At 26.8% G+C, this 16,204-nt stretch overlaps 1 protein-coding gene and 3 pseudogenes across 1 annotated transcript; all 4 read right to left on the reverse strand.

The window, feature by feature from the left end:
• Positions 1–610: 610 nt before the first annotated feature.
• Positions 611–1,847, reverse strand: LOC146886568 (nodulin-30 pseudogene; annotated as a pseudogene).
• Positions 1,848–3,833: 1,986 nt separating this feature from the next.
• LOC114184798 (nodulin-30 pseudogene) lies at positions 3,834–5,097 on the reverse strand (annotated as a pseudogene).
• A 5,031-nt stretch (positions 5,098–10,128) lies between these two features.
• LOC114184799 (nodulin-20-like) lies at positions 10,129–11,874 on the reverse strand. Its single transcript, XM_028072105.2, has 2 exons — positions 11,319–11,874; positions 10,129–10,202 (listed from the first exon to the last, which is right to left on the reverse strand). Exons 1-2 carry the CDS (start codon positions 11,872–11,874, stop codon positions 10,129–10,131), a joined length of 630 nt encoding a protein of 209 aa, XP_027927906.2.
• A 3,099-nt stretch (positions 11,875–14,973) lies between these two features.
• On the reverse strand, positions 14,974–15,912 carry LOC114184800 (nodulin-30 pseudogene; annotated as a pseudogene).
• Positions 15,913–16,204: the final 292 nt, after the last annotated feature.

Consider the following 16,204-nt stretch of genomic DNA (forward strand, 5'->3'; position numbering starts at 1 on the left):
ATTTTGTTAGACACGTTTAGATATTGATACACTCTTCTGCACGACCTATATTACAACGAGTCTTTTGATCAACAAAATGAACAAAAGAATTTATATACTAGTTGACCAACAAAATGAACAAAAAACCTTAATGTTCTTGTATTCTATAGTTTACAAAAAACTTCAAATGAGTTTCTTTACTTGTTTTTATCACTTTAGCCCTAGAGTGGCTGTTAAACAATTCATTGAACTTGCGTTACAAGCATCATTCGTTAAGTTATGAGTTTTTAAAAATAAAGTAATATCTTTTTTATAATACATTTTGAATCATTAGATAGAAAGAATAGAGTTAATTTTTTTTAGTAACATTCACATACAAGTTTATTCAACATTTGATACAAAATAGTAGGAACGTCATTGTATCATAGCATTTCAATGATTTTCTTATACATGTGGCAATATAGTTAATTGAAATATTGAAAGTACAATAGATCCTTCATCATAAAGCAACAAGTAGAAACAATGTTCATAGAGATAAAGAAATTATTCGTTAAATATAGGATAATCTAGAACACATTTCAACTATTGTAATATTAGAATAGAATGCAACGTAGAACTTCTCCGATATTATTTATCTTCCGACACCCGGTTCATCTGCACCAACCACACACAGTTAATTAATTAAGTTTATAATATAAAAATAAGTTTGTTAACATAATGCACAAATATTAATTGTATTTCTTAAATCATTTATGATTTTCTTCAAAAAAGTATATAGACTTTAAGAGAATAAAGAAGTAAGTAACAAAAGAAGTCATACCATGTTTAACTTGATTAGGAGAAATTTGATCATGTGTAATTTTAGCAGAAACACCTGTCTCATCTGCACCAACCACATACTGTTAATTAGGTTTCTAATATAAAATAAATTTGTTATCAAAATGGACAATAATTGTAATCCTCAAATCATATATGATTTTTTTGAAAAATATATAGAATTTAAGATAATAAAAAAGTAAGCGAGAAGAAGTTATACATGATGTAATTTGATCAGGTGTAATTTGTATAGAAATTGCACCAACCACATGTTGTTAATTAAACTTCTAATATAAAATGAGTTTGTAGAATGTACAAATATTAGTTATATTCCTTAAATCATATATACTTTTCTTAAAAATAGACTTTAAGAGAATAAATGAGTAAGTGACAAAAGAAGTCATACATGGCGATGGTGGTGGTGGTGGCGGCGGTGGTGGAGGTGGTGGAGGTTCTGGAATTGGAAATGGCATTAGAGTAGGATACACACACCAATTCAAAGATGGTAGAAGACAATTTGATAAAACTGATGCGTCAACATTAGAACCAGTCAAACAACTTTGTGCAGAGACATGGGAGCAGGTTCTCAATACGGTTTGAAATTTTACTGTCTTAATGAGCATTGACAAATATTGAATTGACTCTTTAGGTTTATAGGAAGAAGTTGTTTGATAAAGTGAGACCTTGTGGTCTACCAAGCATGCTTCCATGGAATCGAAAAGACAAAGAGACAACTCTAGGTGGCCATTGATTTCACCACCAAGATGCATTGGATCATTTCCACTGCATGTTTCGGCAACATGTGAGTTACAATGTGTCACAAACCTCCTAAGTCTTGGGGACTCGTATGCTTGAGATTGTCCATTAAGTATTTGATCAATGGCTAAGCTGATACCGACATGTTTAGCAAAATTAGCGGTTTCATCAGTTCCACGGGTTCCACTTGTTGTAGCATCTTGTGTAGGATTATCGGCTTTACCAACAATATCTTCTGCAATCACCACACTTATGAACAATAATACAACAATTAGTATGACTCTCATTCTCTCCATCATTTGGTTTTTGTTATGATAAACCAATTTACAAATTTGGTTGGTGTTTGGGTGCATGAACTTTGCAATATATATATATATATATATATATATATATATATATATATATATATATATATATATATATATATATATATATATATATATATATATATAAAAGAATATAGAAACTATATTCATGTTTATTATAAAAGAAATTATAATGACCTTTCATCTTTATTACACAACGATCTGACCCATTTGCTTTACAAGAGTTTAAAGTATATGAAATAAAACTTAATTAGATAAAACAGTAGAATGTATTCAATCATTGCATTAGGTAATATTGTAATAATGTTTTGTATGGTATTTCACTATATATATACTAAAAATATACAATTATCGTGACTTTCAGCCCTACGAATGGGTATAGAAACCTCTCTCCTTTTTCCGTTTTTGAGTTTTATCGGTTACTTATTATTATTCTACATATAGCTATTTGTTCATTCAGGTGTTATGTTATTATCATATTGTAGATTTACTCCTCTTTATGATTTTTAAAAAAAACTTATAATAGAATTTTATTTAAAATGATACGTTGTATTAAATTGATAAAATACGCTTCTAAAATATATTTCCGTGGAAACTGAAAAGAAAAATTATGAAAAGGGTCTGTGTAAATGATAATGTTCTAAAGGTTAGAGAAGAAAATGATAAAGACATCGAATTTTTTTTCTTCTAGAAATATAGTTAATGTATGAATATATTTGTGAACATTTTATATAATGATTTTTACGAGTTATATTTTAACATTTGTTTGTTTATTACGAGGGGTTTTTTGCTCGGAGTATTGTTTGATTGGTTAAAGTAAAGGTTGGCTTAAAAATTTTAATTACTCACCCCCATTGAATAATTTAATGATTTAATATTGTAAAATATGAAATTGTTTAATTAAAGAAATATGATATTTATCCGTAAAATATTTGTCATAAGCAAAAATAATTTTGTGAGACGTGATTAAAAAATGTCATTGTTTTATATTTTTTAATTTTTAATTATTATATTAAATGCATTCATAATTACAGAAATAAAGTATGTTTGTCAAAGGCATATTCGTGGATGCAAGGCTACTTCCTATTAGTCGTTTATTAATTTTCTTGATCGACAAAAAAATAATTAATTAATTAATTAGAACAAAATTATTCCCGTTATTTGAAAACAAAAAAGTGAGGAATTACATATTTAAACCATTTTCTTTCTATAATAGTCTACGTATCAACATAGTTAAACCGTTTTTTATTATTTAAGTTTATACCAAATCATTTTGGACCACCATTCTTTTTACGTTACCATAGGTTAAGTTTTCTTTTTTCTATTCATAAAATTTTTAATTTTAAACAGCAATTAAAAAAATCCAATTTTAAACTTAAATTGGAAAATATTTTCATACGCGCGAGTGATGTTTAGCAAATTTAATCTCGAATTCCATATTGTTTGTAAAAAACCTTAATTTTCTGGTCTTTTATAGTTTATAAGAAAATTTAATTGGGTTTCTTTACTTGTTTTTATAGTTCAATAGTGACTATTAAAAAATTCATTGAACTTGTCTTACAACCATCGTCTTAAGTGTTAAGTTGTCCTGAGTATTTATAAGTGAAATTAATACCTTTTTTTATAATACATTTTGAATCATTAGATATAAAGAATAGTTAAATTTTTTAGTAATATCCACGTACAAGTTTATTCAACACTTCATACGAAATAGTATAAATGTTATTGTGATGTATCATAACATTTCAATAATTTTCTTACACATGGCATGTAGTGATATAACTAACTAGAGTATTAAAGTTACAACATATTCTTCGCCATAAAACATCAAGTAGGAACAATGTTTGTAGAGAGATGAAGATATTATTCATTACATATGGGATAATCTAGAACGCATTGCAATTACTGTTGTATTAGTATAATATGCAACGCAAGTACTTTCTCACTATTGTATGTTTATCTTCCAACACCTGGCTTATCTGCACCAACCATATGTTGTTAATTAAGTTTCTAATATAAAATAAGTTTGCTACCAAATGCACAATTATTAATTATATTTCTTAAATAATATACAATTTTTTTGAAAAACAGATTCTAAGAAAATATATAGAAAGTGAAGGCAGAAGTCATACCAGGTGTAATTTGATCAGGCGTAATTTGATCATGCGTAATTTGATCAAGTGTAATTTGATCAGGTGTAATTTGATCAGGTGTAATTTGATCAGACATAATTTGATCAGGTGTAATTTGATCAGGCGTAATTTGATCAGGTGTAATTTGACCAGACGTAATTTGATCAGGTGTAATTTGATTAGGATATCTCCTAACATCTGCATTATTTGCACAAATATTAATTATATTCCTTAATCATGTTTGATTTTCTTGAAAAATAAGCAGATTTTTAGAGAATAAAAAAGTAAGCAACAAAAGAAGTAATACCTTACTACAAAAGAAAAATTGAAATTACCAACAACCGTAATTCGTCGATAAATACATAAATCCGTCAGTAAGGAAGTATTACCAACAATGGTGGTTGATCAAAATATGACCTATGATTTACTAAAGAAGTAAATGACAAAATATAAGTCATACCTGGTGGTGGTGGAGTTTGATCAATATACACACATTGAATCAAAGATGGCTTAAGACAAGCTGATAAAGCTGATGTATCAACATTAGAAGTAGTCAAACAAGTTTGTGCAGTGACATGAGAGCATGTTCTCAAGACTGTTTGAAATTTTACGATCTGAATGAGGACTGGCAAATATTGAATTGAGTTTTGAGATTTATAGGAAGAACTTGTTTGAAGAAGTGAGGCCTTATGATCTACCAAGCATGCTTCCATGGAATCGAAAAGGCAAAGAGACAACCCTAATGGGCCATTGATTCCACCCCCATGATGCATTGGATTATTTCCATTGCATGTTTCAGCAACATGAGAACTGCAATGTGTCACAAACCTCTTGAACCTTGGAGACTCATAAGCTTTAGATTGTCCATTAAGTATTTGATTAATGGATAAACTGATACCGGCGTTTTCGGCAAAATTAGCGGTTTCATCAATTTCAGCGTATTGCGCAGGATCGTGCACAGGACCGTTCGCAGGATCATGCACAGGACCGTGCACAGGATTAATGACCTTACCAGCACCAACATCTTTTGCAACAACTACACTTAAGAACAACAATATAGTTATTATTATGGCTCTCATTCTCTCCATATTATGATTAGTTTTCATTATGATAAACCAATTTACAACCTTTTTAGATTTGGTTGGTGCTCAGGGATATGAATTTTACAATATATAGAAACATTATTCATGCTTATTATAAAAAAATTATAATGACCTTTCATATTTATTATTCAACCTGACTCATTTGCTTTACAAGAGTTAAAACTATATAAAATAAAACTTAATTACATAAAATAATAGAATGTATTCGATCATTGCATTAATATTCATATTTAATTTTTCTATTTTTTTATGAATTTTCATATTTTATATATATATATATATATATATATATATATATATATATATATATATATATATACACACGTAAATTTATACATATATACTAAAAATTGAACTGCAATATTCTAAGTTAATTATTCCTCTATTTTTTATGAGGCAAATCTATTTTTTATGCGTTTACACGAGGGTTGAGTATAATTATTAATACATGATAAGAAGAAATAGTTACATGATTATTATTTTTCATTGTATTCAATAAATTATCAAGCATTGTGATAAAAAAAAAATAATATATATAGATAAAAATATTTTACCACCCTTTGGTGCATTGGATATAACAGAAACTTGCATCAAATAATTAATTTTGAATTTGGAGAAATTGGGTTTAACAAATAGGTTGATCCTTCATTAAAATTGGAGTCAAATCACTATTATATGACGTTACAGTTATAACTAAAATTGTTTTTTTTAGAAAGACAATTATATCAAAAGATTTTTTAATGGTAAATTACATATAAAAATACACGCATATATATATATATATATATATATATATATATATATATATATTGAAAATAAATAATTATATTAATTAATATATTATAAGACTATATTTTTAATAAACTTAGTCACTGGAAAATATCTCTATAGCTTTGGTTATTTATATTGAAAACGGAACTCATATATAATTCATGTAGTTAAATTTATTTAGCTGGGTAAAATTTTGTAATAGTTGAAGAATAAATTGCATTAAATGACACATTGTATAAGTATATTTTTCATGACTGTTTTTCAAAATATAAATTTATTTGTTGATTTAGATTCTCTTAAAATGTATTTTGAGATTTTAAGTAATATATCTATATTTAAAATCTTTATTCTTTTAGGTACATATTTTTCTTCTTCTAATTTCGTCCTTCATCCTTTAACTAACGATTATTTTAAATTAAAATAATATTTTCTTTTTTATACTTTAATCAAACGTTATTTTAAATTAAAATAATTATATTTTTAAATTTGAGACATGGTTTGAGGTGTTAGAGTTCCTTTCACTCAAATAATAATAAAGGGATTGTATTATATAAAATCTTTGAATTGCAATAAACGATTTCTTAGACAATAAACATGTTAATTAACGTTTTTGTTGTGGATAAGATTGGTGGATAAAACAAAATTAGAATAATATATAATTTGTGTATGGAGAGAGAACACATTGTACAATATTTTAAATTTTAAATTAGGTTTTAATATGTTTTAACTTTTAATATGATGTTTTAAAATACCAATTTATATAAAAATATCTTTAGAATTCATCATTGAATTTAATATATTATTAATAGTCTAAATAATTAAAATTATATAAAAATCCAATGACACAATATCCTTAAATATTTTATAATGAGTTGTAATTTTGGTGTGACGTAGTGGATATTTAATATATAAATATATATTATGTTTATGATATAACTTATTATTTTGCAAATACACTATATATTAAATATTTCTAAACTTTGCAAAGGGTTATCATTCAATCACTTATAAGATAAATTTTCTTCGTACTTAATACTTGATCAAATTTAGTAATTAGGATCTCCTTCATCTCTTCGTGACATAATCTAGTCTACTCTACTTGAGTATGAGTAGTTACTAGAGAAATAATACCATCATATTGAATCATTATGTCAATTCATAAACTCAAATACAACCACTTAGAATTTTCCTTGCAATTATAAAAATTACATCACATTTCATGCGTACATACATACATGCGTACATACATACATACATATATACATGCATAGATGCATACATACATACATACATACATACATACATACATACATACATACATGCATGCATGCATACATGCATCCATGCATACATACATACATGCATGCATACATGCATCCATGCATACATGCATCCATGCATACATGCATCCATGCATACATATATACATGCATGCATACATCCATAAATACATACATGCATGCATACATATATACATGCATACATATACATACATACATATATACACATACGTGCATGCATCCATACATACATGCATACATACATGCATCCATACATACATGCATACATACATGCATACATTCATACATACATACATACATACATGCATACATTCACACATACATATATACATACATACATATATATATACATGCATCCATCCATTCATACATACATACACACATCCATACATATATACATCCATGCATACATGAATATATACAAACATACATACATTCATACATGCATGCATACATAGATACATTGATACATACGTACCTACATATATACTTTCATACATACATACATGCATACATACATACATACATACATACATGTATACATATATACATACATGTATACATACATGCATACATACATACATACATACATACATATATTACATACATATATACATAATTTTCCATAATCTTATTTTTGCATAATTGTGCATACTTAAGCCAGTTCAAATAACCCAAGAACCTTTTTCAGATGTTAATCACATATCAAATTCAAGTCCATCACTGTTATCAATGTCAATTAATCTCAAATACAATACTAAAACATTAATCATACTCAAACAAATAGATCAAAACTTCAATTCCATAGCTTTCACAAATCACATATCATTCCACCCTCTAGATACAACCGCAATACAAATGTACAATTACAATTTCAACATGCTTGTAACTTAAAATAATGCAATTAGCTTCCCTCACCTGTTATCCTGTTTAAACAACTCTATGAACGCTAAACACCTTTACCTCCCTAGAATACTCTATCCACACATAGAAACATCACAAGAACGATTAAGACATACCATTATGATCTCTAATTAATAGGGACTCATACCCATGATTAAAAAGACGCATGCAAGCAAAAGAAAGCTAACATGCAACAAAAAACATAAATATATCAAAAAGAGGGCGGAAACTCAACTTATGCAAATGGAGAAACTAATCGATCCAAATTGAAGAGCTCGCTGAAAGGATCAATTCTACAGTATCGATTCTTCAATCAAATGACTATAGAAACAAAACCCTAAAGAGAGTCCGAGAACTATAGGAAAGTGGTTGCGAGAAAAATGATGTCTTTTAAAATAATGAAATTTTTTTATAACTATTTTACTTATACTTACACATTTTAATATTAAAATAATCGAATTTTACTATTTTTAAATCACTGCCACTCTCAAAATACAATTTTCTAGGGTTTTTTAAAAAATTAATAAAAATTGATGCCAAAATTCTAAATTAAAATGAAATAACTCATTTTGGTAATTTTGGTTACGTCGTCTTGCTATACCGAAACCAAATTAGTGATTTATTTGAAGATAGTGAATTAACCCAAAATATTTACTTATATTTCCATAACCTTCTAAATTTAAATTCTTCAACTTTTGTATTTTAAACAAAAGATGATTACTATTTTAATTTAAATTTTGAAATGGGACTATTAACTAACTAAACTCTTTTATACATTTTGATAATATCTTCTCCATTAAGCAACATAACTATTTTATATCTTTACTTCATTTTCGGAAAAATAATCACTTTTACTTTGATCTATGATTAATTAATTATGGAAAAATATTTGTACACGTGTAAGTAATACTTAGAGAAATTTTATCTCAAGTTTCACATTGAAATTTCATATCAAGTTTCACATTATTTATAAAACTAAAATTTATTTTTCTTATATTTCTTATAGTAAGAATGTGGTGAATTAGTTCTAAAAAGACAACTTCAATCAAAAGAAAAATATTAGAGTAAGTCAAACCGACATTAGAGCTATACTATCATAGTTAAAAATATTAGAATGGACAAAACGAAGTTTAAGGGGCGACGTTAATACTTTTTAAAATAAAAAAATTATTATATCATAATACGTGTAAAAAGTGATGAGAGTAAATATTTATTTAAATTATTATATCATAATACTTGAGTAATTTTGTTATACTTGGCGCGCAATAATATAACTAATTGGAATATTTGAAAGTACAATAAATTCTTCACCGTAAAGTAACGAGTAGGAACAACGTTTCGAAATTACATCTTTAAATAATTTTCATTTAATAATAGTCTACGTATCAACGTAACATCGATTTTAGTTATTTTCTATTTAAGTTTATACCAAATCATTTTGAACCACCATTCTTTTTACGATATCATATATAGGTTAAGTTTTCTTTCTTCTATTCATAAAAAGAAAATATTTTTAAAAATTAAGAAAAATCAATTTTAAACTTAGATTGGAAAACATTTTCACACTCGCGAGTGACGTTTAGCCAAATTTAATCTCGAGTTCCGTATTGTTTTTAAAAAATCCTTAATTTTCTTGTATTTTATAGTTTATAAAAAAATTTAAATGAGTTTTTATCACATTAGTTCTATAGTGACTATAAAAATTTCATTGAACTTGTGTTACAACCATCCCCGTTAAGTTGAGTTTTTAAAAATGAAAGGAATACCTGTTTTTATAATACATTTTGAATGATTAACACACATAATATAAAATAGTAGGAAAGTCATTAATGATATAAAATAATATTATTGAGTGATTTTCTTACACATGGCATACATCGATAATTGGAAACATATCCTTTAACATAAAACAACAAGTAGGAACAACGTTTGCACAGAGACAAAGAGATTATTCATTACATATGGGATAATCCTGAACGGATTGCAATTATTGTTGTATTATTATAACATGCAAAGCAAGTAGTTCCAGAGTATTATATGTTTATCTGCACCAACCACATGTAACTTGATCAGATGTAATCTGAGCAGGATCTCTTCCACTATTTGCTGCTGGAACTGCACAAAATTAATTATATTTCTTAATTATATATGATTTTTTTTAAAATTAATAGACTTTAAGAGAATAAAGATATAAATAACAAAATAAATGTTAGGTCTAGAGAGGAGTTTCATTGGGAAGAAACAATATCAATGAGACTTGAGTCTAACACATGTCAAAGTGAACCAATCTGGCTCACACGGGTTGGATCACCACTCGGGTTAATAATGAGTGAGTCCAATCTAACTCACTTTATGGTGAGCCAAAAATTTGGAACCCAACATAACCCACAACGGGTTGGTGGGTTAAATAAATTGATTCACCAACCCACATAAAAAATGAATTTTTTATTTTTATTTTTAAGTATTCAAATATTTGAATAATTTTGTAAGCTACTAATAAGATGACAATCACATTAAAATTAAGAACTAGTGTTTTCATCATACACAACACCAATATAAAGAAAGTGTCCATATAGTCCAAGAAAACAATACTAATATTACAAAGTTTTTGTCATGCTATTAAACAAAATATAAATGAAAAAACTATACATTTTTGTCATGCTAATTTAAAAATATTTGTTTATAAGACAATTGTTTGAGTAATTTATTATAAAGATAATAATTAAATATTAAAGTATCAACGTATATAACTTGACAATCAAATAATTAAACAATCAAACTATTTAAATATTATTAAGCAATATTCTAACACTTAAAAATATGAAATTGTGAACCTATAAAATTAAGAGTAGTAAATAATTATAAAAAAAAATTAAAAAGATGTGAAAAAATGTTGGTGGGTTAGGTGAGACAGGTTGAGTTTAACCCACTTTTGAAAAAACTTATTTTTTCTCAACCCAACCCGTGAACCAACCTGACTTGGATTGGTTCACGGGTTGTAACCGATTTTGACATCTTTATACATAAGATATTGACATCACTTTCAACCCAAAACCTTAAGGCAATAAGTTTATGGGTCTTCATCCTTATATACTATTTCACTTTCTCATTTCTACCCAATGTGAAAATTAGACTTACACTTGGATTTTCAACAAAAAATCCTACTTGATGATGGTGATGAAAATATGATATATGATTTACTAGAGAAGTAAATGACAAAATAAATCATACTTGGTGGTGATGGTGGTGGATCTTGATCAAGATAGACACATCGAATCAAATATGGTTTAAGACAAGCTGATAAAGTTGATGTATTAACATCAGAAGTAGTGAAACAAGTTTGTGCAGTGACTTTGGAACAGGTTCTCAAGACAGCTTGAAATTTCACAGTCTCAATGAGCACTGGCAAATATTGAATTGATTTCTGAGATTTATAGGAAGAAGTTGTTTGATAAAGTGAGGCCTTATGGTCTACCAAACATGCTTCCATGGAATCGAAAAGGCAAAGAGATAACCCTAATTTGCCACGCATTGGATCATTTTCACTACATGTTTCAGCAACATGTGAGCTGCAATGTGTCACAAACTTTTTGAACCTTGGAGACTCGTACGCTTGAGGTTGTTCATTAATGACTAAGTTAATATTAGCGGTTTCATCAATGCCAGCTTCTTCTGCAGTTTCTGCAGTTTCTGCAGGATTGACAACTTTACCAGCAACCACGTCTTCTGCAACCACCACACTTATGAACAACAATATACTTATTACTATGCTTCTCATTCTCTCCATTATTGGTGATAAACCAATTTACAACACTTTTAGATTTGGTTGGTGCTTAGGTGTATGAATTTTACGATATATATATATACTTACATACAAGAATGTAGAAACCTTATCCATGTTTATTATAAAAAATTATAATGACCTTTCATCTTTATTACACAATCCGGCTCATTTGCTTCACAAGAGTTAAAAATATATAAAGTAAAACTTAATTACATAAAAATAATAGAATGTATTCAATCATTGCATTAATAATAATATTTTTTATTCTATTTTTTTATGGAGTTTCATTATACATATATTCTATATATGTGATCGTAAATTTATACAATATATACTAAAAATTGAGCTGCAATATTCAAAATTAATTCTTTTATTTTTAAAAAGGCAAATCTTACCTTTGATGCGTATACATGAGGGTTGAGTAAAATTATCAACAACACGTGATAAGAAGAAAAATAGTTACGTGATTATTATTTTTCACTGTATTCAATAAATGATCAAGCATTTGTGATAAAATAAAAAAAAATATCAATAAAATATTTTACCAGCCTTTCGTGCATTGGATATAACAAAAACTTGCATCAAATAATTAATGTTGAGTTTGGAAAAATTGGGTTTCACCGAGAGGTCGATCCTTCATTAAAATTAAGAGTCAATTCATTATATGACGTTACCGTTATAACTATAATTGTTTTTTTAGAACGACAAATATATCAAAAGATACTTTTTTTACGGTTAATTACATATAAAAATACACGCATATATATATATATATATATATATATATATATATATATTGAAAATAAATAATTATATTAATTAATATATTAGAAGAGTATGTTTTTAGTAAATTTAATCAATGGACAATATCTCTAGAGCTTTGGTTATTTATATTGAAAACGGAACTCAGATAACTCATGTAGTTAAATTTATTTAGCTGGGTAAATTTTTTATATAAGGATAAATCGTCATTAAATGACACATTGTATAGTTATATTTTTCATGACTCTTTTTAAAAATATAAATTTATTTGTTGATTTAGATTCTTTTAAAACGTATTTTGGTATTTTGAGGTTTTGAGTAATATATCTATATTTGTATAAGGATTTTTGTTTTTTGTTTTATGGACATATTTTTCTTCTTCTACTGAGGATTATTTTAAATTAAAATAATTATATTTTCTTTTTATTCTTTAATTAAACGTTATTTTAAATTAAAATATCACACACACACACACACACACACATATATATATATATATATATATATATATATATATATATATATATATTACCACACAATTTTATATTTAAGGAGTTATTGTAGGAAGTCATACTATCAAACATATATAGATCATCATTAGTTAAAAATGAACTGATTCCAACAACATTTAAATTTAAAGACAATATGTATTCATTGTTCCAAACAAACACAAATAATCTAATTTTTCCAAATAAGAATCTAAAACCAAATTTTGTTTAAATGACAACACAGTAAAAAGTGTGTTTCAAATCCAAATAATTATAATGACCAATTTAGATATCAATTTATAAAACTAAAAATTATTGGTTACTAAAACAGCCACTGTCATAAAAAAAATTATAATTAGTCTTTAAAATTAGCTATCATGGTGTTAGTTACCAAAATAAATTGATCACTAAAAATTAATCTCTTAGGTTTTAGCTACCAAAATGAATTAGTTTCTAAATTAGTCTCTAATTAATTAGTGATCAATTATAATTTTTTATTTATAATAGTGAATATTTTAATACGACATACATACATACATACATACATAACATACATACACACACACACATACATACATACATACATACATACATAACATACATACATACATACACACATACATACATACATACATACATACATACATACATACAGACACATACACATACACATACACATACACATACACATACACACACATACATACATACATACATACATACATACATACACATATATACATACATACATACATAACTTTTATTTTAGTTTGATCTATGATTAATTAATTATGGAAAATTATTTTTACACGTGTAAGTAATACTTAGAGAGATTTAATCTCAAGTTTCACATTGAAATTTTATATCAAGTTTTACAATAAAAAAAAAATCGAGGTTGTTAAACCGACATTAGAGCGATACTCTCACAGTTAAAAATTTTAGATTGACAAAAAAGTTTAAGGCGACGTTGATAATTTTTAAAATAAAAAAAAGTATTATATCATAATACGTGTAAAAAGTGATGAGTGTAAATTTATTTGAATTATTATACTTGAGTAATTTTGTTAAACTTGGCACGCAGTAATATAACTAATCGGAATATTTGAAAGTACAATACCATAAAGTAACGGGTAGGAACAATGTTTCAAAATTACATATTTAAATCATTTTCATTCGATAATTGCCTACGTATCAACGTAACATCGTTTTTAGTTATTTCCTATTTAAGTTTATACCAAATCATTTTGAACCACCATTCTTTTTACTTTATCATATATAGGCTAAGTTTTCTTTTTTCTATTCATAAAGAGAGTATTTTTAAAAATTAAGAAAAATCAATTTTAAACTTAGGTTGGAAAACATTTTCACACGCGTGACGTTAAGCCAAATTTAATCTCGAGTTCCGTATTGTTTGTAAAAAAACCTTAATTTTCTTGTATTTTATAGTTTATAAAAAAATTTAAGTGAGTTTTTATCGCATTAGTTCTAGTGACTATGAAAAGTTTCATTGAACTTGTGTTACAACCATCGCCGTTAAGTTGAGTTTTTAAAAATGAAAGTAATACCTTTTCTATAATAATTTTGAATGATTAACACGTACAAATTTTTTGAATACATGATATAAAATAGTAGGAACGTCATTATGGTATAACATAGCATTATTGAGTGATTTTCTTACACATGACATACATTCATAATTGGAAACATATCCTTTAACATAAAACAACAAGTAGGAACAACGTTTGCATAGAGATAAAGAGATTATTCATTACATATGGGATAATCCTGAACGCATTGCAATTATTGTTGTATTATTATAACATAAAGCAAGTACTTCCACATTATTATGTGTTTATCTGCACCAACCACATGTAACTTGATCAGGCGTAATTTGAGTATGATCTCTTTCGATATATGCTGCATCTGCACAAATATTAATTATATTGTTTAATCATATATGATTTTTTTGAAAAATGTATAGACTCTAAGAGAATAAAGATATAAGTGATAGAAGAAACGTTAAGTCTAAAGAGAAAGTTTCATTGGAGAGATACAATACTAATGAAACCTGAGTCCAATTACATAAAACATTGACATCACTTTCATCCTTATATAGTGTTTCACTTTCTCATTTCTACCTTATGTGGAATTTAGACTCACAATTCGATTCTAAACAAGAAATCCTACTCAGTGATGGTGATGAAAACATGATATATGATTTACTAAAGAAGTAAATGATAAAATAAGTCATACCTGGTGGTGGATTTTGATTAAGATATATACACTGAATCAAATATGGTTTAAGACAAGCTGATAAAGTTGATGTATTAACATCAGAAGTAGTGAAACAAGTTTGTGCAGTGACTTTGGAACAGGTTCTCAAGACAGCTTGAAATTTCACGGTCTCAATAAGCACTGGCAAATATTGAATTGATTTTTGAGATTTATAGGAAGAAGTTGTTTGATAAAGTGAGGCCTTATGGTCTACCAAACATGCTTCCATGGAATCGAAAAGACAAAGAGACAACCCTAATTTGTCACGCATTGGATCATTTTCACTGCATGTTTCAGCAACATGTGAGCTACAATGTGTCACAAATTTTTTGAACCTTGGAGACTCATACGCTTGAGATTGTTCATTAATGGCTAAGTTAATATTAGCGGTTTCATCAGTACCAAATTTTTCTGCAGGATCTACAAGATTGACAACTTTACTGGTAACCACATCTTCTGCCACCACCACACTTATGAACAACAATATACTTATTACTATGCTTCTCATTCTCTCCATTATTGGTGATAAACCAATTTACAACACTTTTAAATTTGGTTAGTGCTTAGGTGTATGAAGTTTACAATATATATATATATATATATATATATATATATATATATATATATATATATATATATATATATATATATATAATGTAGAAACCTTATCCATGTTTATTATAAAAAATTATAATGACCTTTCATCTTTATTACACAACCCGGCTCATTTGCTTCACAAGAGTTAAAAATATATAGTAAAACTTAATTACATAAAATAATAGAATGTATTCAATCATTGCATTAATAAT

The sequence above is a fragment of the Vigna unguiculata genome, chromosome 5, assembly GCF_037176805.1.
Source record: "Vigna unguiculata cultivar grain cowpea cultivar isolate G323 ecotype 2 chromosome 5, ASM3717680v1, whole genome shotgun sequence".
Classification (NCBI taxonomy): domain Eukaryota; kingdom Viridiplantae; phylum Streptophyta; class Magnoliopsida; order Fabales; family Fabaceae; genus Vigna; species Vigna unguiculata.

Bases quoted from the DNA above. Each gene is read 5' to 3' on its own strand.
- LOC114184799 (XM_028072105.2), bottom strand. From the start codon at position 11,874: ATGGAGAGAATGAGAAGCATAGTAATAAGTATATTGTTGTTCATAAGT. The intron at 10,203-11,318 runs GTATGATTTATT...AATTTTGTGCAG, and splicing joins TCCACCACCATCACCACCAA to TTCCAGCAGCAAATAGTGGA.